This window comes from Cynocephalus volans, chromosome 9, assembly GCF_027409185.1.
Source record: "Cynocephalus volans isolate mCynVol1 chromosome 9, mCynVol1.pri, whole genome shotgun sequence".
NCBI classification, from domain to species: Eukaryota; Metazoa; Chordata; class Mammalia; order Dermoptera; family Cynocephalidae; genus Cynocephalus; species Cynocephalus volans.
In genome coordinates, this window is record NC_084468.1 from 71,084,791 (window position 1) to 71,109,515 (window position 24,725).

The 24,725-nt window shown below is 47.3% G+C and overlaps 1 protein-coding gene across 1 annotated transcript in view; it reads right to left on the reverse strand.

The window, feature by feature from the left end:
- SCD5 (stearoyl-CoA desaturase 5) overlaps nucleotides 1–23,999 on the reverse strand; it is a 142,880-nt gene extending 118,881 nt beyond the window's left edge. Inside the window, exon 1 of the mRNA XM_063108721.1 lies at nucleotides 23,768–23,999. Coding sequence (XP_062964791.1) covers nucleotides 23,768–23,999 — 232 coding nt within the window. The remainder of the gene's footprint in view (nucleotides 1–23,767) is intronic.
- Between the last annotated feature and the right edge of the window lie 726 nt (nucleotides 24,000–24,725).

A 24,725-nucleotide genomic window follows, 5' to 3' on the forward strand; every position in this document is an offset into this window, starting at 1 on the left:
AGAGAGTATCTGGGTATATGGGAGTTCCTTGTACTATTCTTACAATTCTTCTATACATTTAAAATTATTTTTTTTAAAAAAAGCTTATTCAGATACCCAATGCTGGCCAGTCGCCAAAAATAAAAAATAGCCTTACAAAACCAAACAAAATGCTCAGAAAAATACCTAACAGAAATGCATTTGTTTATTTCCGTCCCACATCCTTTCTGTAAACTTCCTGCCATACCCCAATATAAAAGAGAATATTTGTGACACTTTCCCCCACTTAATTTTCTTTTATCCTGTCTCTTTTCTCTTCAATAACTATAATTGTCAGAGCAGGAGTGCCTGAAAGCCCTACGGTTGAAGAGTTGCAGGTAAGAGTCTGCTTAGCCACTGTTCACAGCTCTTCAGCTGTTCTTACTATATAAGGGGTATTCAAAAAATTCATGGAAAGATTCATATTATCTTTTAATTCCATTTTCCCGTGCATTTTGAAGAACACTCATACTTGCAGAGTATAGTGTGAAAGCTACTGGATTTCTAGAGCTCTCATTCCTCCATCGTAACAACAGAAAGCAATCCACTTGCATTTTATGCCTAACCCTCCTTATTCAGTGATATATTTGCTAAGTATAAGCAACTATGAGAATAAATATGGGAATAAAGAATGTCTTTTCAGTGAAAAGGCAGGGCTCTGCCCATGTCCCCTTGGCTCTCACCATTCCCATGTGCGCCAGGCTCCTCTGACTCTCTGCCTGGGAGCTTTTCCCAGTGCAGGAAGCATAACAGAAGTGCTGGGTGTTAATACCCCTGACACATCCCTCAGCCAACGATGGACAGGGTTTGGTGGATAAATACCCCCTACTTCCCCGTCCTCTGAGGCATGTTCTAATTTCCTGTCCCTGTTGACTTTCCAACCTCCCTGTTGTCCCCAGAGAGACTGACCCCACTTGCCCACAGTGGCAGCTGGTTTATTAACATACTGTGGGCCGACTTCTTTCTCACCCCTATCTCACTTCTCTCCCCTTCCTGGGATCACTTCCCAAATGAACTACTTGCACACAAGTAGATAATATTTTAAGACGGAAAGAAAGAAACTAATTTCATTAAGAACCTACCAACTATGTGTTGGATGCTGTACCAATGCTATCTCATTTGACTTTCATAACAACCCTAAGAGATACAATACCCTTGTTTTGCAGATAGGGGATAGGTGGCTCAGAAAAGTAAATATTTCGCTCAAGATCACACAGGTTGGGGAGGGACTTGTGTTAAGACTAGCAAGACCCCTCAAACTGCAAGGCTCTGTGACTGCCTCTACCCACCTCCTGAATCTCTTCATTAATCTGTGCAGGCTGCACTGACCAGCTTCCTCCCACGTCCTTCAGGGATAAAAGGCTTTGAGTTTATTCTTTTTCCCAGAGTTGAAGTTAATAAATAAGAAAAAAAATTGTATCAGAGGAGTTTGGTTCTGTTCCACACACTCCTGTTGCCTGGTCACTACCACATCCTGTGAGCAGTCCCTACCCTCGGGGAGCTTCCAGTCCAGGGAGGGAGACATACACCCATCACCAAAAATGGCCACAGAATGTGTTAAGATACAGGGCACAGATGTGCACTCAGGAGGGTTATTTAGTCCAGTGTGGGGTTTCAGGAAAGTGTCCTGGAAAGGTAAAGCCCAGGCTGAGTCTTGAAGGATGCAAATATCCAGGGATATAATCCAAAGACATTTTGATAGTAAAATCAGCAGAATGTAGTGACTAAACAAATGCGGGAGTTTAGAGAAAGGAAGGAGTCTAGACTGACACCCAGAGTTTTGGCTTGTGTGACTGGATGGGAGGTGCTACCACTAACCAAGATTAAGAAACAAACATACCCCCAAACTCAGTGACCTAATACAACAATTTAGCATTTCTCACTATTCTGTGGGTTGGCCAGGTTGCTCTTCTGGTCTGGGATGGTCTGGCTATGGCTGGATGGTCTGGGACGACCTCACTCATGTCTAGGGCCTCAGCCGGGTGGCTGGGTCTCTCTCTCTACTGATCTCTCATCCTCTAACAGACCAGCCTGGGCTTCCTCCCTTGGAGGCAGAAAGGTTCCCAGCAACAAGAGCAGAAGCTTCCCTGACACCCATCCCCCAGCCCTACCCCCCCATGCACACATTAAGTGGGGTGCTCCCACGCTGTGCTCCACAGCACCTTGTCCATCTCTCTTCATAGCATCTATACTGCTTGATGAATTATTGGAGACTGTTTGCTCCAAGAGGACAGGAACTGTGTCCATTTTATTTATTGCTTCTCAGGGTGCCTGACATTTAGTAGGTGCATGTAATTGCTTGGGTTATGAATGAAGGATTGTAATGACTGTAACGCATTCCAAAGATGATCAAAAGAAGCGGCCAGTTTCAATAACTGTCACAGGCTTACTTGAGAAGGAGACCTGCTGGATAGGGCAACATTTCGGATCTCAGAGAATCATAATATGTGGTGTGGGGAGCACTGGTGTTTTTCATTCTCGCTCGGGTGGGCCCTGGCCAGCACCCCAGGACACAGGATTTCACGGTCCCTGTGCCAGCTTCAGGGAAGACAATAGAGGCTTTCTGATCTGCTTCCTCCTCCTGCATTTAGCAATTGCCTGTGTCCTTTTTGCCTGGGTCCTCAGTGCCGGAACTGGCCTTCAGGTCACTAGAGAATACATACAATCCCCTTTTCATTTCAACAAGGATTGCATTGTCCAGCGCCACCACCCCTCCCGTTCTTTCTCTCTCTGCCTCTCTCTTGCTTCTGCACCTCCTCCCAAGAAAGCCTTCCTTTCTTTCTCTCCTGGATGCAAGGACAGTCTCCAAGTGGCACGCATTAGTCATTTCCCAAAACAGCTTGGGCGCTGAAGTCCTGCAAGTGGAGATGTCATTGGGTTGGTTTTGGTTGAGCGCCAGTCAGCTACACTGAACACCTCCACTTCCTTTTCCTCAGAGGCTTAGAAGCTCCAGCTCCACAAATATTACAAAGTATGAAAATACCCATGTGTCGGACACTATTAACATTTTGGAATTGATAATTCTTTGATGTAGGGAGCTGTCCTGTAATTGTGGGGTGTTTGGTAGCACACTGGTTTCCATCCACTAGATGCTAATAGCAACCACCCCTCCAGCTGTGATATCCAAAAATGTGTCCAGACATTGCCAAATGCCTCTTGGAGGGGAGGGGGAAGGTCACCCCTGGTTAAGAACCACTGGTCTAAAGCCCTAAAAATGCACCTAAAAATGCATGTAGAAACTTATTCTGAGGAAATTGTTAAGAATGTGCTTGAAGATGAAGCTACTAGGAAGTAGCATCGTTAACAGCATCACAGCAACAAAACAACAGGGGATCAAGTACATCCAAACCTTGGAATACCATACTGCCATTAAAAAACAATCCACGATCCACATCTATGGGCATGAAGAGATGTCTATGATGTGTTAACAAATGAAAAAACTGATTAAAAAAAAGAATTACAGTATAATTGCAGAGAGTGAGACCCCATAGTTATGCACAGAGAAAAAAGTCTGGAAGGCTACAGTCCAAAACGTTAATAATAGGTATCTCTAAAATGGGAAGATACAAGTAATTTTTTTCTTTGCTCGTTTGTATTTTCTAGGCTGTCTACAATGAACAAGTACTATTTCATTTATAAGATGTCACATAAAGTTCTTCAAAAAGAAAGAGAACAGCCCCAGGTTTCGGGAGCTTGCTTGGGTACACAGAAACCCACAAACCACTCCTCTCTGGGAGAAAAGTGACCCCTTCTCCCCCCACCCTTTGCTTCTCCCAGTATGGAAGAGGAATTTATTGCCTGAGGAAAACTGTTAAATAGACCCAGAGTCTTCCTGTTCTGTTCTGTTCCTCTCCCACCCTGCCCACTTCTCCTCCACCCACTCTGTCCTCCCAGGATTCCGATGAAAGTGACTGATAGCAGCTTTGAGACCAGAGGAGTGTGCAGTTCAACAGCAGGGATGGAGAAGTCTCTAAAACCATAAGTACCCCTGCCCTGCCTGGCTGCCCTCGGCTCATGGCTCAGCTCACGGAGGGCCGCTCTGGGCAGCAGCCAATATCCCCTCTGGCAGGTTCCACATTCTCCAGGCCTAGGTGTTCAGACCCTGGGCTCCCTCCTTCCCGCCCACAGCCTGCCACTTTACCGTTAACTAGCAGCTCCAGCCTGGCCAGGGCAGTGCGCAGAAGAGATGAAAGGCAAAGCCAGCATGGGGCTACTGGGACAGAGGTGGCAGGCACTGGTGGGATGAGTTTGTGGATATCCCCCAGACTCACCGGACCACAGTCGTCCTCCCACACAGCTTCCCTCCCCTGTCCCCTCCTTATTTCACCTGAGTCCTGGCTGGCTTCCTGTGGGGATGCATTCTGAGTAGGTGGGTGCTGTGGGAGCTCAGGCCTCTGGTCAGTGGCCCTTGGGCACCGCCTAGGAAAGCATCTCCACAGGTGCAGGTGTACATGCACGTGTGGAGGGCAGATGAGGGAAAGCAGCCACTGAGCCAGGCTTGTCCTCAGCAGAGGTGCCCGCACCCTTCCACAGACTTTGTGCCATTAGTTCTGGGCAGAAACCTGGTTGGATGCCAGAGGGGCCAGGGGGCCCTCCTTTTAACCTCTACATGCTTGGTCCTCTCTCAGAGCTCCTTTACGGAGAAGACTCCTGATGTCGCTTTGGGGTCAGCAACATGATCTCCATTGTACAGTTGAAGAACTGGGACAGCAAGAATCCGGGGTCATGCAGCAAGAAAAGGGGAGGCTCTGAGAGTCCCATGTTCCCCTCCTCAGCCCCCTCTCCATTCCCACCCCTGGAATGCGGGTGCCCCCAAGAACTGAGCAAAGTGTCTTTTGAATAGCATCAAATATATCCAGTGTAATCAAGACAAGTTTTGTGGTAAGAAAGTGAGTCCTCAGGGCCAAGGCCATGGTTCTGCTGAGTCCCTAGGAGACAGGCCTCGAACGTCACCCATGGTATCAGTGAGGGCCAAGGACACACACGGGGACAGCTTCAAGGGGTGTGACCTGTGCAGTAACACAGGGCCATGCTTGGCTAAATACACTGCTCATCACCGTCTTGAAATTCTTAGTAACTGTTGCACAGGGGCACTGTATTTTCATTTTGTACTGAGCCCTGTCAATTACTGAGCCCTGGTCCTGCCTCTGGGAAAGCTTCCTGGTCACTGTCTCCCTACATTCTCCATCCCCAACCCCTGGTTTCCTGCAGGGCCATGACTCCATTTAAGTCCCAGTATGGGATTTTTTTCCCAGCTAGTGTTTGAGACCAAACCAAACAAACAATAGCCCCAAATCCAAATTGTATAATTAGCCAATAAAGGCCCTTCACCAAGACAAAGCCACCCTCCCCTCAAAACCTGATGCTGTCCCCTTGAGACTCATTCTCCTCCTCAAGACCCTCACCCCAAGGTCTAGCTGTCATTTTTATTTGACTCACAACTCAAATGCCCGGGGACTCCTTTCCCTTCTGCACTTTCTTACATAATTCCGCACCCATCTCTTGTTGCTATTGTCACTGTTAGATGTCCTGTTTTTTCCATTCCTGTCCTCTCATCCCCTGCTCACGAACGGCACATACATAATCATAAGAAATATTTTGAAGGGAGGATGGAATTCTGCATTTTGGGCACGCTAAGAATCTCTTTTCACTCCCATCCCAAATAAGATGTTTATCTGATAGCTTCCAGAGCTCACACTGCCTCGAGCCTATTTTTGCTGACATATGTCCCCCTCAGGGACCTGGCCCAAGGTGGTGCTGGACACTAACGTCAACAAGTGTGCTTTGGAAGTTCCTAGGAGGGCTGTGTGCTTGTATGCCCTGGGAGCTATTCCTGAATGGGGGCCCCCAACCTGGAGGATAAGGTCAGAGAACTTGAGACTTTGATGTCCCCATCACAAGGACAAGTTCTCCTCAAAGGAAGGTTATATATCACTGAGAGTTTCTGTCTAGGTAGTACCTGCAATAATGAAGGAACTAATGCAGATTAGTTTTCTTTGGTGTGTAGGTGTGGTTGGCAAAATAACAGCCTCCCAAAGATGTCCACATCTTAGTCCCTGGTGTCTGTGAATATGTCACATAATAGGGCAAAAGGGGATTAAGGTTATGGATGGAATTAAGGTTGCTAATTAGCTGACTTTAAACTAGGGGGAGGGGCTGGCTGGTTAGCTCAGTTGGTTAGAGCATAATGTTATATAACACCAAGGTCAAAGGCTCGGATCCTGGTACCGGCCAGCCACCAAAAAACAAACAAAAAAAATTCGGAGGGTATCCTCAACTATCTGGGTGGTCTCAACATAATCACAACGGTCCTGAAAAGTGGAAGAAAAGTGGAAGGAGAGGTTGGAGTGATGTGGTGTGAGGATTCAACCTGCTGTAGCTGGCTTTGAAGATGGAGGGAGGGGCCACCAGCCAAGGATGGCAGGAAAAGGCAAGGAAAAGGATTCACCACTAGGCTTCCTGAAAAGGAACAGAGCCTGGTCGACATTGATTTTAGCCCGGTAAGATGTGTCAGGCTTCTAATCTATAGAACTGTAAGGTAATAAATTTGTGTTGCTTTAAACCACTAACTTCGTGGTAATGTGTTACAGCAGCAATAGAAAATTAATCCGCTGGGTCCTTAAGCGTCTTCTCACAAGAGTGTTTTTTGTTTGTTTGTTTCTGGCTGGCTGGTACAGGAATCTAAACGCTCGACCTCGGTGTTATAACACCACGCTCTAACCAACTGAGCTGACCAGCCAGCCCCAGAGCGCTTTTAATAAGTAGAGCTAAGCCAGGAAAAGGGCTCTCAGAGGTACCATCACTGCTCCCCTCATGATGCTGAGACCATGGCACAATTCCAAATTAAATAAAAAGATTTTTTTAAAATGCCTTCTATTTTTGTCCTTGGGTTGTCTCATAATCCAAGTGGGTTCCTCATTTGGGGGGGCTCCAAGAAGACCTTACCCCATGAAGATCCACTGAATCGAGAAGTTCCAAGTTTTTATTTCATCCCATCAAGACTTAATTATCTTGTCAAATAAACCCTGAGAGTGATTATAGTGACTACAGAAACCCTAAGGGATAATGGATGATAATAAATAAGTGAATGCTCAGTCACTGTTTATCCTTTCAGGAAGTGCTAGCATGTTTAATGTGGCTTTCTCTGGACCAGCAGCACTTAACCTTTCTAAAATCACAGGCTCTGCTCAGAATCTAATAGAAGAAAACTACCCACAGGCACAAAATCTTGCTTACTATTTCAGGGGGCTCATGAAACCCTGTAAGCACACATCCCTGGCCCATAACCCCTGCTCCAAATGCTGGGAAGGCTGAGGATGGTAATATGAGGGCCTTATAAAACCTGTGTCCTTAAATCACTTCTCCCCGTTGGCTGCTTACTTTCTGCCTACACATAGGTGGACCCGGGCTCCACCCTATAAAACTCCGGAATTGTTTACAAGTACATCTTCTTTCCCACTGGTCTAGGAGACCTTGGGGATTACAGACCAGGAGCCAGTGCTAGGAATAAGATGTGGGAAGAATGAAGAATTGGGAAAAGGAGTAGTGAGAAATGACCCAGGGGGCCAGTGTTTTGACAAGGCAGCAGCAGATCTTGTAGGCAGAGGCACAAAATCATCGTTCCCTGTTAAACAGTACCTGACAATCACCACAGTGAGGGTGGCTGAGCCTGCATCCTCAGGCAGGCCAAGGGGGGAGATCAGCACCCATACCCCTGTTACTGTCACCGAGACAGTGGTGATGGGGAGAGTTGTCGGAGCTCAGCCCTTAGGGGTGCGCCAGTGGGCAGCACTATCCCAATCTATCCTCACTCCAGACCTGCCCACATGGCTGGTGCCAAAGTCACTCCTGTGTGGGAAGTCAGAGCCTTTGGGGTAGTGACACCTGAGGGTGCCTGGCAGGGCTCAGGAGTCAGAAGGACTTTGTGTAAACCTGACTGCCCCTTACCACCTCTGTGACCTTGGGCGATGCATCCTTCCTGCCCCTCTGTTTCCTCAATTGCACAATGCAGAAGATATCAGGACAGGTCCACAGTCTCTTATCCAAAACCTCAGAGTCAGATGTTCATCGGAGTTCAGAAGTGCACGTGCACTGTTGTAGTGCCCATAGTGAGTCTGTCATCAAACACATGGATATGAGTATCCAGACTAAATAGGATAGTTTGGGTAAGATTTTGCCACCAAATGAATTCACTGGGGCAAGTTTCCCCTCTAAATTAGTTATGAAATAACTTTGTTCTCAACAGTTTTTTGTTGTTCAGAACTGCACTTAAGATACCGTGGCCCTACACCTACTTCATAGGGCTGTTGTTGCTGTGGACTAAAAGAGTCACGATACAAAAAGCACTTGGGACCATGCCTAATTCACAGGACGCACATAAATGCTTATAAACATCTGTAGCCACCATTGTTCCTGCACTGGTCTGCATCCCATGCCTAGAATGTGCTGTTACATTTGCCTGAAACTTCCTTCCTTGATGTTTCTGCCTGGGGAACTCCCACTTACCTTTCTAAAGGTAGTTCAGTGTCACCCCCTCCACGCAGGTGTCCTTGACCATGCCCTCTTCTAGCCATCCCTGCACCTCAGCCGCACTCCTGTCCTGCCGTCCCCACACTGGATTATAACTGGCTTCAGTCCATCTCCCCTTCTCATCATGAGCTTCCTGTGGATAGGAATGATAGCTTGCTCACCTGTGTATTCTCAGCACCTGGCCCACGCTGGAACCATGTCCACAACTGTGTGAAAAATGGGATTTAATCAGACATCTAAATCTCTCAGCCTGCCTGTGTCCAAGCAGGTGCAGAAAAGCGCATCCCAAAGGGGCTCCCTCACTGCTCCTGAACCTGAGCACAGAGAGAAACACCAATTTGCATATTCAGCCTCATCACAGCAGTGCCTGGAGAACTTCTTTTGCAACTCAGAATACTTTATCTTTTTCATAAACCCTATTAATATCCACTAGGAATGGCCTTGGTCAGGGAGAGACTTGGGAGATTAATTAGGACTTTAGCTATTCAGCAAAAATATATATCTGAATCCAAAAATCTCTCCGTCTAACCGTTAGACTGAAGAAACAGCTGGCCACCCTGGGAGGCCGGCTTGGACCTCTGCTTTTCCTGGACCTGCCACTCCTACAACACTGGGGCAGCCTGGGCCCAGGGCCAAGGGGCTGCTTTTCTTTCAGTGCTTTGTGTTTCGTCTTCCCTCTGAAGACTCCAGTCCTTAGAAGTGGGACCTGGCTATGTGTGGATGGCCCTCTGCCCTTCTCACACTCACATCACTGAATGAGAGAAACCTAGCAGGGCTCCCCTGAGGAAGGCTGAACGAGCCTCCAGATTAAATAAGCACCAGCTATGACTTGAGGACCACTCACGCTAAAAGAAAAAAGGACTTGGAAAGTGCATCTCCTTTCCAAGAGAAGGGAGGGGGAAAGATTCAACAGTGGAAGGAACTGAAATATCCACTTGGATTATGCTATGGTTTGAATGTGTCCTCCAAAGTTCATGTGTTGGAAACTTGAGCTCCAATGCAGCAGTGTTGGGAGGTGCAGCCTAATAGGAGGTGTCTGGGCCATGGAGGCTCTTCCCTGATACATGGATTAATGCTGTTATTCTGGGAGTGGGTTCCTTATAGAAGGACAAATTTGGCCCCCTCTTGCTCTCTCTTGCCCTCCCTTTGCCATTTTGCTGTGGGATGATGTAGCAAGAAGGCCTTCTCCAGATGCTAGCCCTTGATCTTGGACTTCCCAGCCTCCAGAACTGTAAGCCAATAAATTTCTGTTCTTTATAAATTACCCAGTCAAAGGTATTCTGTTACAGCAGCACAAAATAGACTAAGAAAGATTACTGTCCTAGGTGATGGTGGTCACCACCCCTCCTCACCCTGTGGGCCAGTAAAACCACTTATGTCCTGTGAACACCATTTACAAGATATGAGTTAGGATTAACTCCTCCTGCCACCTCTTGGTTGCACAGTTAACATCTAGAACCCAGTTATCTTCCCACCCATTATCCTTTATCAGTGTGTCAGAAACATTTACAAAAAGCCCTCACATCTCAGGTGGCCGAGGAGCCTGGATCCAGGATGGTCTCTAAAAACCATTTTGTCCCGAGCATATCTGCACTGTGTCTCCAGCCAGCTGAGAAGTGGGGGCATAATTGATCTCGGGAAGTGTCTGTTTTTCTCCGAATGAAGATGATTGTAAAGCCACTGACCTTTGAAGATGAAAGGGGCTTTAGAACAAGACTCTATGGACCTCCATATTTAGAATGAACAAATTTGCTGAAATCCAGACACACAGTGGAAATCCAGGAATACAACAGAATTATAGCACCAACTTGCTTGTCTGATTCTTGAAGTGTTAACTACTCCCAGTACCAGGACCAGTACTTCCTGGAAAGCAGCTGCTGCACCTAATTTAGTCACACCAATCTTAGGAAAGAAGGTTTCCAGTTGCCCTCCCAAGGTGCAGGTTTCTGCCTAGAGCTATTTATTTGAGGCTTTCTCCAGGCCCTTGTTTCACCTCTTACTTTCTAACAGCTTTTCCCCAGGCTTCTAAGGGATGATCCAAGCACTTCTCCCCACTTTCAGCCCAGCACCGCAGAAAACAAGTTTACTCCACCCCTACAAAGTATTCCAGGTCCTAATACTCTTCCCCACCCCTGTGAAATTCCCATTCCGCCCAGGTATCAGCCCCTTGTTGGAGGAAAATATGTACTGAAAGCAATTCACACAAACTTTATTAAGGGGAACCCACCCGCAGCTTTCCACATTCCACATTACGCCTCTTATCAGACCTAAGGAATCTGGGGCTGGTGGAATTTCAGGCAGCCTAACAGAGAACCACATAACAATTCTCAGACAGAGAGGGGGATGTTAAACTGCTGGGGACACAGCATCACTTCCAGGCCACGTGCTCCTGGGACTGAGTGCCTCCAACCCACTGGGTATAAGAACCACAGAGAGTATTTGTTAAAATGCAGAATCCTGGGTTCGACCCCCAGAAATACTAATTCTGTAGGTCTGGATGGTGTCCTGGAATCTGAATGTTTAACAAGGAATTCAGTGACTCAACTGCAGACAGTGCACAGACCACACTGAAAAGTACTAACTCACTCATGACCGATTCCTGCTTCTCAGTTTCCACCTTCTCCAGCCTCTCAGAGCTGTTTTCTCAAGGACTGGGAGCCATTAGTAGGGGAAAGGTAGACCCCAATGTTTTCCATGTGGATAGCCAGAATTACCTCGACCAATACTCAATACTTAGGGGGAATTACAGATACAATTGTCTGGAATTCGCACCACCCTAATCCAAAAAATAGCTATAAAGAACACTACAAGGACACCTAATGACATTTGACCATCCGCTGCAGATTAGATAGTATCAAGGTAAAATTTCCTGATTTTGATAACTGCACCGTGGTTATATTCTTGTTCTTAAAAAATACACACTGAAGTATTTAAGAGATACTCCAACTTATTCTCAAATGGTTCAGATAAAATAATATACACTCATATGTATACAGGTACATATAGACAGCAAGTGATAAAGCAAATGGGACAAGATGTAAACTGGTTAACCTGGATAAACAGTATGCGGGAGTTCCTGGTATTATTCTTACAACTGTTGTATGAGTCTGAAATTATGTATCAATGTAAAAAGTTACAAAGAATAAAATCCCCAGGTGAGTTTAGGACTGGAGGAGGGTACAGACTCCATTCTCTTTACTTATTTATATGTTTGAAATGTTCTATAACTTAAAAAATTACCTGTCCCAAGCTACACATGATGGTTTGACTGACACTGACCCAGGGCCAGCCAGACACGATTGACAACATCATGGGAAAACGGGTTGTGAGTCAGGAGAACTGCCTGAATTTGTGATGCTGTCCTCCACATCTCGTCCTCCAAACTCCCAACACCAAAAGGAAAAATAACTTTATACTTTTGTTTTTATAATGCTATCTTTTTCTGATGATACAATTAATATCACTTCTTTCAGGGGGAAAATCTTATACAAAGGCGATTATAAACCAGAAAATAAAAATCACTTTTTAGACACACATTGCCTCTATTACAAAAAGAGTTTCTATGAGGACAAATGAGTTCCCTAAAGCCCTAAAATTTAGATTGGGCTCTATTCCCTTTCCCTACATGGTTTGGGGATAAAAATTTAAGCCAGAATGATAAATCAATTTTTTAAAGTTCTCATTAAACTGGAATAGAACTGTGAGAGGGATAGAAGCTGAAGATTATATGGATTATATAACAAGAGGATGCATATGCAGAGGTCATATCAGAAATATTTGACAACCACAGGGCACCAACCACTCAGAACCAACTAGAACAGATGTAGATTTAAGCCCTGCAGCTGGGCCAGGCATTGACCCTTTAGCTCCTGGATTCCAGGAGTACCAGGGAAGGCAGCAGCTATTTACTATTTCAATATTTTAACAACTGGTAGAGCCACAGTAGTGCGCAATGAATACCAGCTCTGTGCGTGAGTGAATATTAGTTCTAATAAATGCGGTTTATTCCAACCCTCATGGGAGCTCTGCTTCATTAGATGCAAATCCAGTCTGTACTCAGAGGAGAGTGAGTTAGCTCCCCCAGAGACCCAGATGAAGTTGTAGAAGACCAGAATATACCACCCCAAAATGTGCTACTCTGGCATAAGGATTATTTTGAGCTGAAGGCAACTAGGAAGAAGCAGACATAAGAAAAGCTCTCTGCCTTCCCCCTACTTGCCTAAAAGCAGTACACAAATTTACAAAGGCAAAGGTGTCCTCTTCCCCTCTCTACCAGAGAGGACAAAGGTTGATCACTGAAGACAAAGTTAGACCCCATCAGCCCAAAGACACCAAAGAAATCTACACAACAAGACTTACCAGTCTTTATCCACTTGCCTTCCCACAATTTGTCTTCCCCAGAGACAGTCTTTTTCCTTTGTCTTGTCACTTCTCTAAAGATTTACTATTCTTTGTTGACGATGGCACATTAGATGGAATTCAAAGACACCTCTTTGAGAACTACTCATTGCCTGGTATCTCCCATATACACAAGAGGTATCTACGTTAATAAGCTTCCATTTATTTTTCTCTTGTTAATCTGTCTTTTGCTACAGGGGTCTGTCCCAGCTAACAATGAAGGGTAGAGAGAAAATTATGTTTTCCTCCCCTACTTCATCAAGACCCTGAAGTAATTTGAGTATAGCTCCAAGATGTTAATGACTCACCCACTTTTCAAGTGCTACAGAGCCACACACCATGGATTTGCAGGTGGGAGGTGGGAGGAGGGGAGATATGTGGGCATTATTCACACTTGCTAATAGATATCTCCTTTTGTTATAGAAACTTGGGGGCAAAACAAATCCTTTCAGGACACTCCAGTGAGTCACAGGCTGAGAATACAGAGGAGCTTCATTCTAATCATCTGTGAAAGCCTCTTATGCACATGTTTGTTAGGGGAATGGATTAATAAACTCCTCCATGAAACAATTACATTTTAGAAATTCATTCTAATTTCATGCATGGAACTTGGAAAGAAGTAAGAGTATTTTCATTATCTACCCCTGCCCAGAGAATGGTAAGTTGGTTACAGAACTGTGGAAATCACAACTGTTCCTTTAAGTTATAAAAGGAGGGTAGAGACCACGTCTCTTTCCTTACACAATGCCTGGCCCCAGGTTGTAAGTAATTAATTACTTGCTTGATAAATGTTTTTTGATGATGAGAAGGAAGATGCTTTTTTGAAAATAACCTTGCCCATTTAGGTCTCAGGTTCATTTATAAGCCATTGTCTCTTCAGAGAACCAAGCTAAAACCAACACAGTCCAAATAGCAAGTTTATGATGATATTCATATAATAGATAGTGATATAAGAAGAAAATCATTTTGGGGGGCTTTTGGGGTTTTTTTTTTTTTTTGGCAACTGGCTGGTATGGGTATCTGGACCCTTGACCTTGGTGTTACAACAGTGCTCTAACTAGCTGAGCTAACCAGCCAGCCTGAAGAAAATACATTTAAACCTGAGTTCCAAACTCTATTCTTGTCTCATTTCATTTCCAAGTTTATTGATATTTGATTTTTTTTCCCCATTTCAGAGGCAATCTTAGGAAACTTCCACCCCAGCACACCCAACAACCACCCAAAGCAACGTCAATTAAGCACTTTCCTTAAATAATCTCTTTACCCATATATTTGACTCAAAGATTTTACACAACGGTTACACCACAATCCAGTTTTACACATTTTCCTGACAGCTGCACTTTTAAATATGGTTTTCCATCTTATCTAGCTGAAAAGTATTATTTTGTTTTCCTGATTACACAGCACCTTCATCCTAAGTAAGATGCTTTGTTCTTAGATCATTTGTGCAAATAAAAAGTAACCGCTGGGTAAGGTTAAGTGAAGAGGCACTGGACTTTTAAATGCCCTTTTCTTAAATAAAATTTGAAGCAAGTGAACAGAAATCTGGTTATGACTTTATCACTGAGGTTCTGTGTCATCCAAAAGATGAGGAAAATGACCAAGTGTGTCACCATGGAGAACTTTGGCAAAGAATACATTCTAAGTCACTGGTTTTCCATCTTTTTCCTCTTAATTCAGTTCCAGAAACCCTCCTACAGGGTTTTTAACAATTCCCTGTGCCCAAAGTAACCCTCCCCCAGCCCCCACCACACTCATCAAAGCGCAGAAGAGCAATAGAGAGCCCTGCCAGCTCCCCTGTGACGTCAAGGCAACTCACAGGGTGGACCAGTGCAGAGGGGCATGCAGATTCCTAGAGCATTGAGAAAGGCCTCTCTCTCCCCCAATCATTCCCCCCAAATCACACAGAAAGTTCTCTAACAGGGGAAAGAACGTTATTAAAGTTAAGGGATAAAATGCAAACTTCCCTTAGAAAGAAAGGCCACACCGTGACTTAGACTCACTAATTTATTCCTTGATTCACCTGTGTCCAACACTGTATATGTTGAGCATCCTCACTCAGAGGCCCTGTGCCAAGGTCCTGGGGGGGACAGAGGTGCCATCAAGGAGCTTGGAGCTTCACGGAAAAGGCAGACATTTACAACTCACTGTGATGACTGCAGGATTCAGCACAAACATAGGGGGTTGGGGCAGAGGGAAAGAGCACACTGAAATGTAAAACACAGAAACCAGAGCCTTTCCAGGGAATGACGGAGACACCAATGAGAAAGGTCACTAGAGGGAGTCATGGAGAAGTGTTGGCTGTCCCAGCAGCCATGCCCTCTTCTTCCTTCACGCAGGGCCTGGGTTTTGTTTGGCTCTTTGCCCCTGACTTGTGTGACTCACTGCCGTGGCCTGAATATCTGTGTCCCCTCCAAAATTCATGCATTGAAATTCTCCCCACGTGATGATGATATCAGAAGGCGGGGCCTTCGGGAGATGATTAGATCATGAGGATGGAGCCCCCATGAATGGGACAGTGCCCTTATTTAAGAGGCCCTAGAGAGACCCCTCACCCCTTCTGGCATGGGAGGACACAGTGATAAGGCACCATCTATAAATCAGAAAGCAGGCCTCACCAGACACCAATTTGCCAGTTCCTTGAACTTGGACTTCCCAGCCTCCAGAAATATGAGAAACAAATTTCTGTTGTTTAAAAGCCACCTGGTTGAAGACATTGTTATAGCAGCCTGAAAGGACTAAGACAGGGGGGCCTACCCTGTAGACTGACTCACCCACGGTAATCCATTCCCTTGCCAGTGACTGGTTTAATAAAGGACACATAACAGAATTTAAAAGCAACACTTGAGGGGACATCAGCTGTGATGCAACCAGGAATGATTTCCTCTCTCATAATATGATACTTCAGGAATGTATTCTCTAGCAAGGTTCTCCATGGTGACAAACTTCTCTTCTTCCACAGGGCATTGCTGTAACTCCATGTGCTGCCTGGAACTCTGGAAGCCATCTTATAAGCATGAGAAAAACTAAATGCGACAAGGTTACCATGGCAGAAAAGAAACCCATTCTTTGATGACGTTATTGGGTCATCCCAGAAGCGCCCTACCTCAAGATTTCTTATCAGTGAAATTAGAAATTTTCCTTGTCATTTTAGCTATGTGGAGTTGTTTTGTGATACCTGCAGCCAAAAGCATCTCGACACAACGTGCTTCACAATTTTGTGGAGGCAACCCTCCCTGCAGGCCTCCTTGCTGTTACCAGTTCATCTGTTAAATAGACAAGCTAAATTCCCAAGGGCCGTACACAGAGTAACCTTGTTATTTTTTCCCCAGCTTTATTTATGAAAATAAAATTAATTTTCTAGCCCATGAATTAAACATTGCTGCTGCCGGCTGAAAGATTTTAGCAAGAGCCTTTTGTTGGCAAGAGAAGCAGGATCCCTTCATATTCTAAAAATAAGCTACAAGGAGTCAGAAGGGCAGGAAGGGAAGCAAAAGAGAGAGGCCATTAAAAGGAAAAATTGTAAAATCCCACTCAAGTCCAACTTCTCTAAATTCAGCCTGTGGTTGGACTCGAGACTGGTGAGTGCTTCTCTAACTTCAGTGAGCAGATGAATCACCTGGAGATGTTGTTGAAATGCAGATACCGACTCAACAGGTCCAGGGTGGGGTCTGAGATATGTTATTTCTAACAAGCTCCCAGGTGATGCTGATGCTGCTGGTCCTCGGACCACACTTTGAGAAGCAAGGCTCTTAAGGCTCAGGTGGCTGCAGCTGTGGGACTACCTGCATGTTTGTTCTAAAGCTCTGGAATGGCTCCAGGAAGAAGCCTGCAGCCTGAGGGGACCACGGAGCCCTCCAGCCTTTCCTCGTAAGCATCAGACCCTGCAGTGGCCCCACCACCACTTCAACGGAGGAAGTGAGGTGGGAATGGGAATGGGAACACTGCCCCCTCTCCCCCACACTTTTTTTTTTTTTTTTTAAAGATGACTGGTAAGGGGATCTTAACCCTTGACTTGGTGGTGTCAGCACCAGGCTCTCCCAAGTGTGCTAACCGGCCATCCCTATATAGGATCCGAACCCGTGGCCTTAGTGTTATCAGCACCGCACTCTCCCAAGTGAGCCATAGGCCAGCCCCCACCCCCGCACTTCCTAGAAGCAGGGGAAAGAGTGGAGAACAGAGGGAAAAATGGGGAAGCGGATGGCGCTCTGGGTCTGGAGTGAGTTTGTTATACCCTTAGGATTCCTTTAGTAATTTATTCCCCAGGACTGAGTCTGAGCCTGTGAAATCAAATGCCCAACTGAGACTTTACTCCCAGCCCTGCTCAGCGCCGGGCAGCCTGAGGCAGGCGGCCAGCCCCGCTGCAGGCCCACCTAGCCCAGGGACTGCTCAAAGCCAATGCCAAGATGTGCGAAGGTGTTTGTCCCAGCAACTTCCCTGAACAGTTCACACACATCCCACCGGCAAGTGTGTCGTCTAGAAATTGGGCTCCCGGCCTTTCAGTCATACTGGAAATCACTGGTGTGTGTGACGGGCTGAGAGGAGGAGGTGAGGGTCAGGTAGTCCTGCTGAATTGTCCTTGCCCTTGGGGCTCAGCGCTCCAGCCACGTCTCCCGCCTGCCTTCATCTCCGTCACCACTCTACTCTCCAGCCGCTGAACAGTTGGGTCCCTACCCTACCCTGCCTGTCTCTCCTTGGGATCTTTGCTCAACCAAGCCCTCACCAGCCAGCCCTGCTCCCCCAATGCTGGCACGGCTTCTCCAGCCCCTAGGCGCTCTGGAACGAATGCTGCCTTGGTGGCCGTCACCTGGGCACCTGTCTCTCCAACTTCCCTGTAAGTGCCATGAAGTCAGGGATGGTGCCAGTGCTAGACAGGTAATGCATGAGTAATGCATCATATTGAATAAGGAAATGGAACTATGGTTCTCAGCCCAGCCTTACATCAGAAACACCTGAATGGCTTTTTAAAAAAATCCAGGGCATCACTCTTATAGATTCCAATTCAGTAGGTCTGAGTAGGGGGCCCGGGCTTCTGAAAAATTAAAAAACTACCCAAGTGATTCTGATGTGCAGCCATTTTTGACAATCACTAGAACAACAACAAAAAAATGAATTAGTGGATGAATATATGACTGCACACAGGACTGTCAGGATCTCTCTGGCCATCCAAACACATAGTACACAATGGGCATTTATGACAGGACAACTGGTACCTGTTGTAGCCACCAATCCATTGCCAGGGAAAAGAAAATGAGAGACAAACTGCCTTCCCCCATGACCAGGGCTTTCTGACAACCAGGGCACTTGCTTTATCCAGGCGGCTGGCTGGAACAAGTCTCACCCTCCAGCAGAAAAGCTAAACCAAGGAAAGGAGTGAAATGAAGCACTAAGGGCTAACACTCACTCTGGGCTGGCTGGCAGGCCAAGCTTTTTATTGTTTCATTTCACTCTAGCTGCAACCTGATGTTGCTTGTACTGCTACTATCCCACCGTGCACCAGTGGGAGACACTGAGGTGAGAGGTAAGTGATTTGCCCAAGGCTACACACAGGGGGCTGGGCTTTGAACTCAGACCCAGAACACTTGACCTTGTATTATAACACCATGCTCTAACCAATTGAACTAACTAGCCAGCCCCTGCAAAGCCCATACTCTTAACCCCAAGGTTGTGGCATTTCCAAAGAAACATGGGGCAGAGGGACAGGTAGACTGCATGCCAGAGATTGCAAAATGTCAGAATAAAGGTTGAGGAAGAAAAACATCACCCAAAGACACTTTCTTTTGCAGATTCTTAAAAAAAAAAAACAACACCGTGTCTGTGTCCCCTTTTGCAAATCTATCACTGGCTTTTCCAAGCAATTATTATAATTTTATGCAATATGCAGAACTAGATAGGGGGAGAACTAAAACATAGCAAGGTCATGATCAAATATTTGGATTTAAAAGCTGTGCCTTACATTTGAACCTCAAGCACTCGGAGTGTCGACAGATGACAAAGCCAGTGCAGGTTTCATGACCAGGCCCTTGCCCTGGGAGGTAATAATAATAGATAGCATTGAGTGTCTACTCTCCAGCAAGCACTTTAACTTAAAATAACTGTCAGCTCAGTATACTGTCCCCATTTTACAAACGAGGAAACCGAGGCTCAAGAAACTATAAAGGGACAAGTCAGAAGTTGAACTAATTGGCTATGCTGGGATTCCAGCCCTGGTTTCTACTCTGCAGCTCTATTTCCCATTTCATGTTCACAGTGCAGTTTGCAGTGACCTTGACCAGTTTTAGAAAAAAAAACTGAGTTAATAGTGTTAACCTCAACCTATATTTATACTTGAGACTATTAAGCCAGCAAAAGCACATTCTATTTTCTTCGGTTTTGCTGCAACCCAGCCAGGGGTAAGGCTCTTAGTGCTTGCCCGTTTATTAAAACTCAAGGGTTGCAAGAACAGTGGGCTGGGAATTATAGGCTTAAAAGGAAGATTCATTCACTCTTTCTTTTTTTTTTAAAAAGCTTTTTAGTAGCTTAATTGAACATTAAAGATTTTTTTAAATGATGACTCAAGGGAACAGGGAGGGGGAAAGCCAAGTCACAACTGAGACCCTAAAAGACTCAGAGAGATAGATGATTTGGCCCTGTTTCTATAGCAGTTGTAACTGGATATGCTCAGAAAATCCCACAGAAAAAAACTGAAGACCAGGTGAGTTGTTAGCTGAACAAAAAGATTCTTAGCTACTAAATAGTGATATTTTGGACGAAAATATGAGGCAGATAGAATGAAAAGGATGGGAATGAGGGAGAGAGGAAGTACAGAAGGATTTGTGTTCATCTGTCTTTGGGAACTTTCAAAAAGAGCCCTTAATTCCAAAGCCAAAGCAGTTGTTTCCATGCAAGAGAGGCAATGAAGCCAAGTTCTGCACCAGCTTTGTGGTCTTTATTGTGCTGCAGGAAGGCCTTTTTTTCGTTCTACTAAAGAAAAAGAGCCAATATTAGGACCAATAATAATAATGGCAGCTAATAATTATTTAATACCGACCAAGGGCTGGAACTGTGCTGAGTGATTTACATATATTATATAACTTAATTCTCACAGCATTATGAGCAAGTAATATTAATATACCCATTTTACAGGTGAGAAAACTGAGGTTCAGAATGCTCATCTATCCAAGGCCATGCAGCTGGTGAGTAAGGAGAGCAGGGATTCCCATTCAGATCTGCCTTTCCACTGAGCTTTGTTCACCCTAGAAAACCTGGAGGCAAGATAGGCCACACATTCTTGGGGTGCCTAAGCAACCTAAGGGACTTGATGGAAAACAAGCACAACCCAACAAAGACATCAGGACCATCCCAAATGTGGATGCAGATTACCAAGTGCCTCACAGAAGACAACTCATCTGTGGGTGATTCTCAAATTTGCCAGAATGACTGGTGGACCAGTGCCTTCCAAACTCCAGCTTCCCCTGACTGCCCCTCTGCCCACACCGCCTTGTTAATCTCTGCCACTTCTCAGCTTCCTTGCCGTCGGCTGAATCCCACTCAGGAGGGTCCAGGTGCTCCAACAACCAGAACGGCACCAGAGAATCCTGTATCTGCCTTAACCAATGGTCACATTTGCCCTGGGGCAAGATGGAAGAGGGACAGCTGACCCATCAAGGCAGCAGGGCAAATTAGTGCTTGGCCTGCCTGGTACTGTCACTTATCCTGTGAGGAGAAAAAAACCAAGATGTCACCTAGGACCACAATTAGGGGACTTGGATTGCATTTAGGAAGAAACCAGAAAAGTCCCTGATGTTTCTGGGAGTCAATAGCCAGATGCCTGGAGACAATCAAGGAAAAGCTCCACAGGGAAGCAGCCCCAGGACTTCCACCTCAATACATGACTGCTGGTCATAACTCCCTGCTCTACTTATGGTCCGAGTCAGGGCACTGGCTGTCCCTTTGGCCAGAAACCCTCAAAGCAGGCACTTTTGTGAGTCCAAGCCTTCAGGTGAAGATTTTTTCCTCTAGTTGGAGTTTGCTTTCCATCCTTGAAACTTATAAGCTCATCCCTGAGAATGTGGGGCCCCAAGAACATTCTGTTCTGACAGCCTGCCCACTCAGAAAACTGGGAGGATAAGACGAGAGAACAATTTGCTCTGGCCAGAGGGAGAATCATAAAAAGTGGAGGGTTAGGCAACGGAGGAGGTTGGACTGAACAACCTGATGGATCTTTCATGGGTGACCTTTTTCCACCGTGTAAAAACTCTCTGCACACTGCACGCCTAATGCATGCCCTGCTGGGTGCACTGCATGGATGCCTCCTGTTTCCGGGGCAACCTTACCTGGGGTAGAGGGTGGCAAGCAATAGATGGGCAAAGCCTATTTCCTTGACAACTCGCGTCCCTCAAGTAAATGAGCAGCCCACTGGGGTATGAACTCCACCCTAAAGCTAGACAGAACCAATGGGAGAGGCAGTGGAAAAGAGCCTCCAGTGGGGGGAAATTTGTGGGTCATGGCATCAGGGTCTTCAATGAAAACCCTACATCAACGGCTCCCCTGGTTTCTCTGGTTGCCATGTACCCTAGCCACCATCACAACTGATCTTTGCTGGTCTCTGATTGTCCCTCATTTCTTCCCTCAAAAGAGATCCATTAGAAAAGATCTGTGTTTAAGGGGCCAGCCCATGGCTCACTTGGGAGAGCGTGGTGCTGACAACACCAAGTCAAGGGTTAAGACCCCCTTACTGGTCATCTTTAAAAAAAAAAAAAGAAAGAAAAGATCCACTCTTTGGAATGTTTCTAAGTCACAATTTGGAACCTTGAAACTACAACCATCCATCATTGGTTTTTCTTTTCTTTTCTTTTTTTTTTTTGGAGGCAATAAAGTAGGGAGAGAATTAAGATTTAGAGAATGGAGCCAATGAAGAGTAGCGAAGGCAGAAGTCTATCCAGGGAGGTACAAAAGTGGGGCTTGGCAACATCACCCACAAAGGAGAAACCAGATTCCTACAGTGTGTTGACTTCTCCGAGGAAGCAAGAGGAGTTTGGGCCAAGGGAGGTATCCTCCGGTCGAGGTCTTTCAGAACAAAGACCACAGAGAGTGGTCTGGAAAGGGCAGAGGTGACTTGGCAAACCTGGAGAGGAGTGCCTTGTCCTTGTGGCTCCTGGTCGAATGCCAGGGTCTTGGGGCTCTGGATGTAAGGAGTGCAGCCTGTGGAGCTCCAGGCATGTAAGATAATATGTTAAGTGCTCACTTCTCCCTAAACAACTCTCTCTTAACACTGCAGCTATTAAAGATAAACCCCAATCCCTAGAGGCCAGTGGGCTCTGAAGTCCAACACAAAGCCCAGCCCGTGGAAGCTGGGGTGAGGAGTTCACTGGAGGCTCTGGGCAGTGAGGGCTTTGGTTGACAGTGTGGGAGTGGCAATGGCTAACTGTCATACAATCTAGTCATTTGGAGATAAGGGAAAGAGGCAGACAGCCAGAGAATTAAACCAACATATAACAAACGTGGTGAAAAGGACACAGAATCAAGGAGGTACACTGGGGAGGGGAGGGGCAGGGAATTAGTGGAGCTTTGGGAGGACTTTAAAGGCTTTTGGGATTTCCAAAGACCCCTACCTCTCACGATCCCTGGACTCACAGTTCCCTCGCTGAGCCACACCCCCTGAGAGAGATCCACGTTCTGGATGGGTTTGCTTTCAAGAGGAGGGACTGCAGGGTTTCAAGGGAAGGCTTGGAACCCTTGTTATCTACCTAGGCATTTGCAGCTGGCACTATGCCAAATGAGAAGCTTTGTAGAAAGAGGTTTTATTTTCTTCCTTCCGCTTCCCCTCTGGAAATAAAAGTAGGTTGTGTTTCTCCTGCCTTCACTCCTTAGAGATCTCGGAAACGGGAGCTGAAAGGGCTTCTTGGATTACCTCTTCAAATTCTCAGCCCAGCATATCCATGCCTCTGCCTTTTGTCCTGGCTACTGCCGCTTCGGTGACAGAGGCCAAAACCAGGGCCGCTGCGAGGTGATTCAGAGATCACGACTGGGGTCGTGGAGGGCAGGCACGGGACCCCTGGAGCTCCCTTCCCTACCGGCAGGGATCGGGGTGCAAGGAAGGAGGGTGGCAGGAGAGCCACAGGTGCACTCACGGGTGCGGGACAGACCCGCACTGGCCAGATGGTTACAAGGCCTGGAGAGCTCTGTCGGGCCACAGTCGGGGCTTCGTGCCGGGAGCAGAGCGCTCTCGCCATGGGCTCAGTTTGCTCGCTGAGAAACTTCTGGGTCCGCGGAACCGCAACTGGGTATAGAAGATCACGGAGAGGGCAGGGACAGGGGCCTTGGAGAGGCAGGAAGGAAACTGGATTTTTCCATTTGGTGCGCGAAAACCGAGACTCAATCCTATGCGGGGTCTCTGCCTCCCCCCACCCCCCTTGTCCTTAACTTGGACGCAAAGTCTGTCGCTCGCGGAGGAGACTGAAAAGCTGAAAGGCGGGAGACAGAAGAGCGTCTGGGACCCGCAGGCACAACACAACCATCCCTCCTGTCCTCCCTCCCTCGGAGCCCGATGCAGCCTGCGCCTAGCCTCTCCCTTCGCGCGCCTGGGCGCACAGCGGGCCGCCGCAGGACTCGGGTCCCTCGCGCTCTCCATTAGGGAGCCTGCGAATGCGCTTACTTCAGAGGACCTGGACAGAAATACCTGCCAGTCCCCAAAGGCGGACAACTGAATGCCGAGGCGGCCGTGGGGGAGGCGAGGGGAGAGCGGAGGGGGCACCTCACCGCCAGCGGCCGAGGGCGGTCGCGCTCCCCGGCGCGGTCTCGCCACGGTGCCCCGGCCGCAGGGGGCGCCGGCGGGACTTACCCCAGAGCAGAGTGAGCGGCTTGGCTTTGGGGATGAGCACCAGGGAGTACACGGCCCCCAAGTGGAGCAGGCTCATCAGGACCACGTTCCTCCAGACGATGTTCTGCCGCCGCCCGCGCGCGCCTGGCTTCTCCTGCCCGCCGCCGCCCTCCAAGCTCTCGAGCCCGGCACGGATTTCCTCCTTGGCGTCGCAGAAGGGGACCTTCCCCGCGTCGGCGGCCGGGCCTGGCATGGCTGGGGAGAGGGGGGGCGCTCAGCCTGCTGGAGCTCTCGGGTGGGGACGAAGGCTTCTGCCTTTCAGGAGGATTCTCCGCACGCTGCGTCCCCGCCTTCCCACCGTTTCTCTCCGGCTCCTTCTCTCTTCTTCGGGCGGTCAGCGTGGCCTACGGATGCAAATCCTGGCGGCCGGCATCTGTCGTACCACTCATGCCGCTGCCCGGGCTGAACTCGGCTGGGAGGGAGCCGCGGAAGAACCCGCATAGCTACAGCCAATCAGCATTGCCCGTGGAGCTCGCGAAGAGAAAGGCGCCCCCTAGGCCTCCGCCGCCCGGCTCCCCACGGTCGGACGGGCGAGCCCGCTGGGCAGGGCTTGGCAGCCTCCCCCCGGGGGTGGGGGTGGGGATGGGGGCGGGTGGGATGCGGCTCCCGGGACTGGGAACCTGCAAAGCGGCCCACAGCACTTCTGTTCGGGTGTGTGTGTGTATGTGTGTGTTTCTCCAGTCCCCCAAAATACCTTACCCAGACTATCCCTTTTGAGAACCTCCCCCCCCCCTTTTTTATTCTCATGCCACAGGCCACCCGGGTTGGAGAGTTTTAAATACTTGCCCGGAGTCGCAACACAAGTTAAGGCCAGATCCGTGGTGAGAATCACAAGTCCCTGTGCCTGCGGTTAGTAAGGCTCCCTGGGCCAGCGGAGGGATGGAGAGCAGCCACTCTTAATTAAGCAGCTGTGGATGAT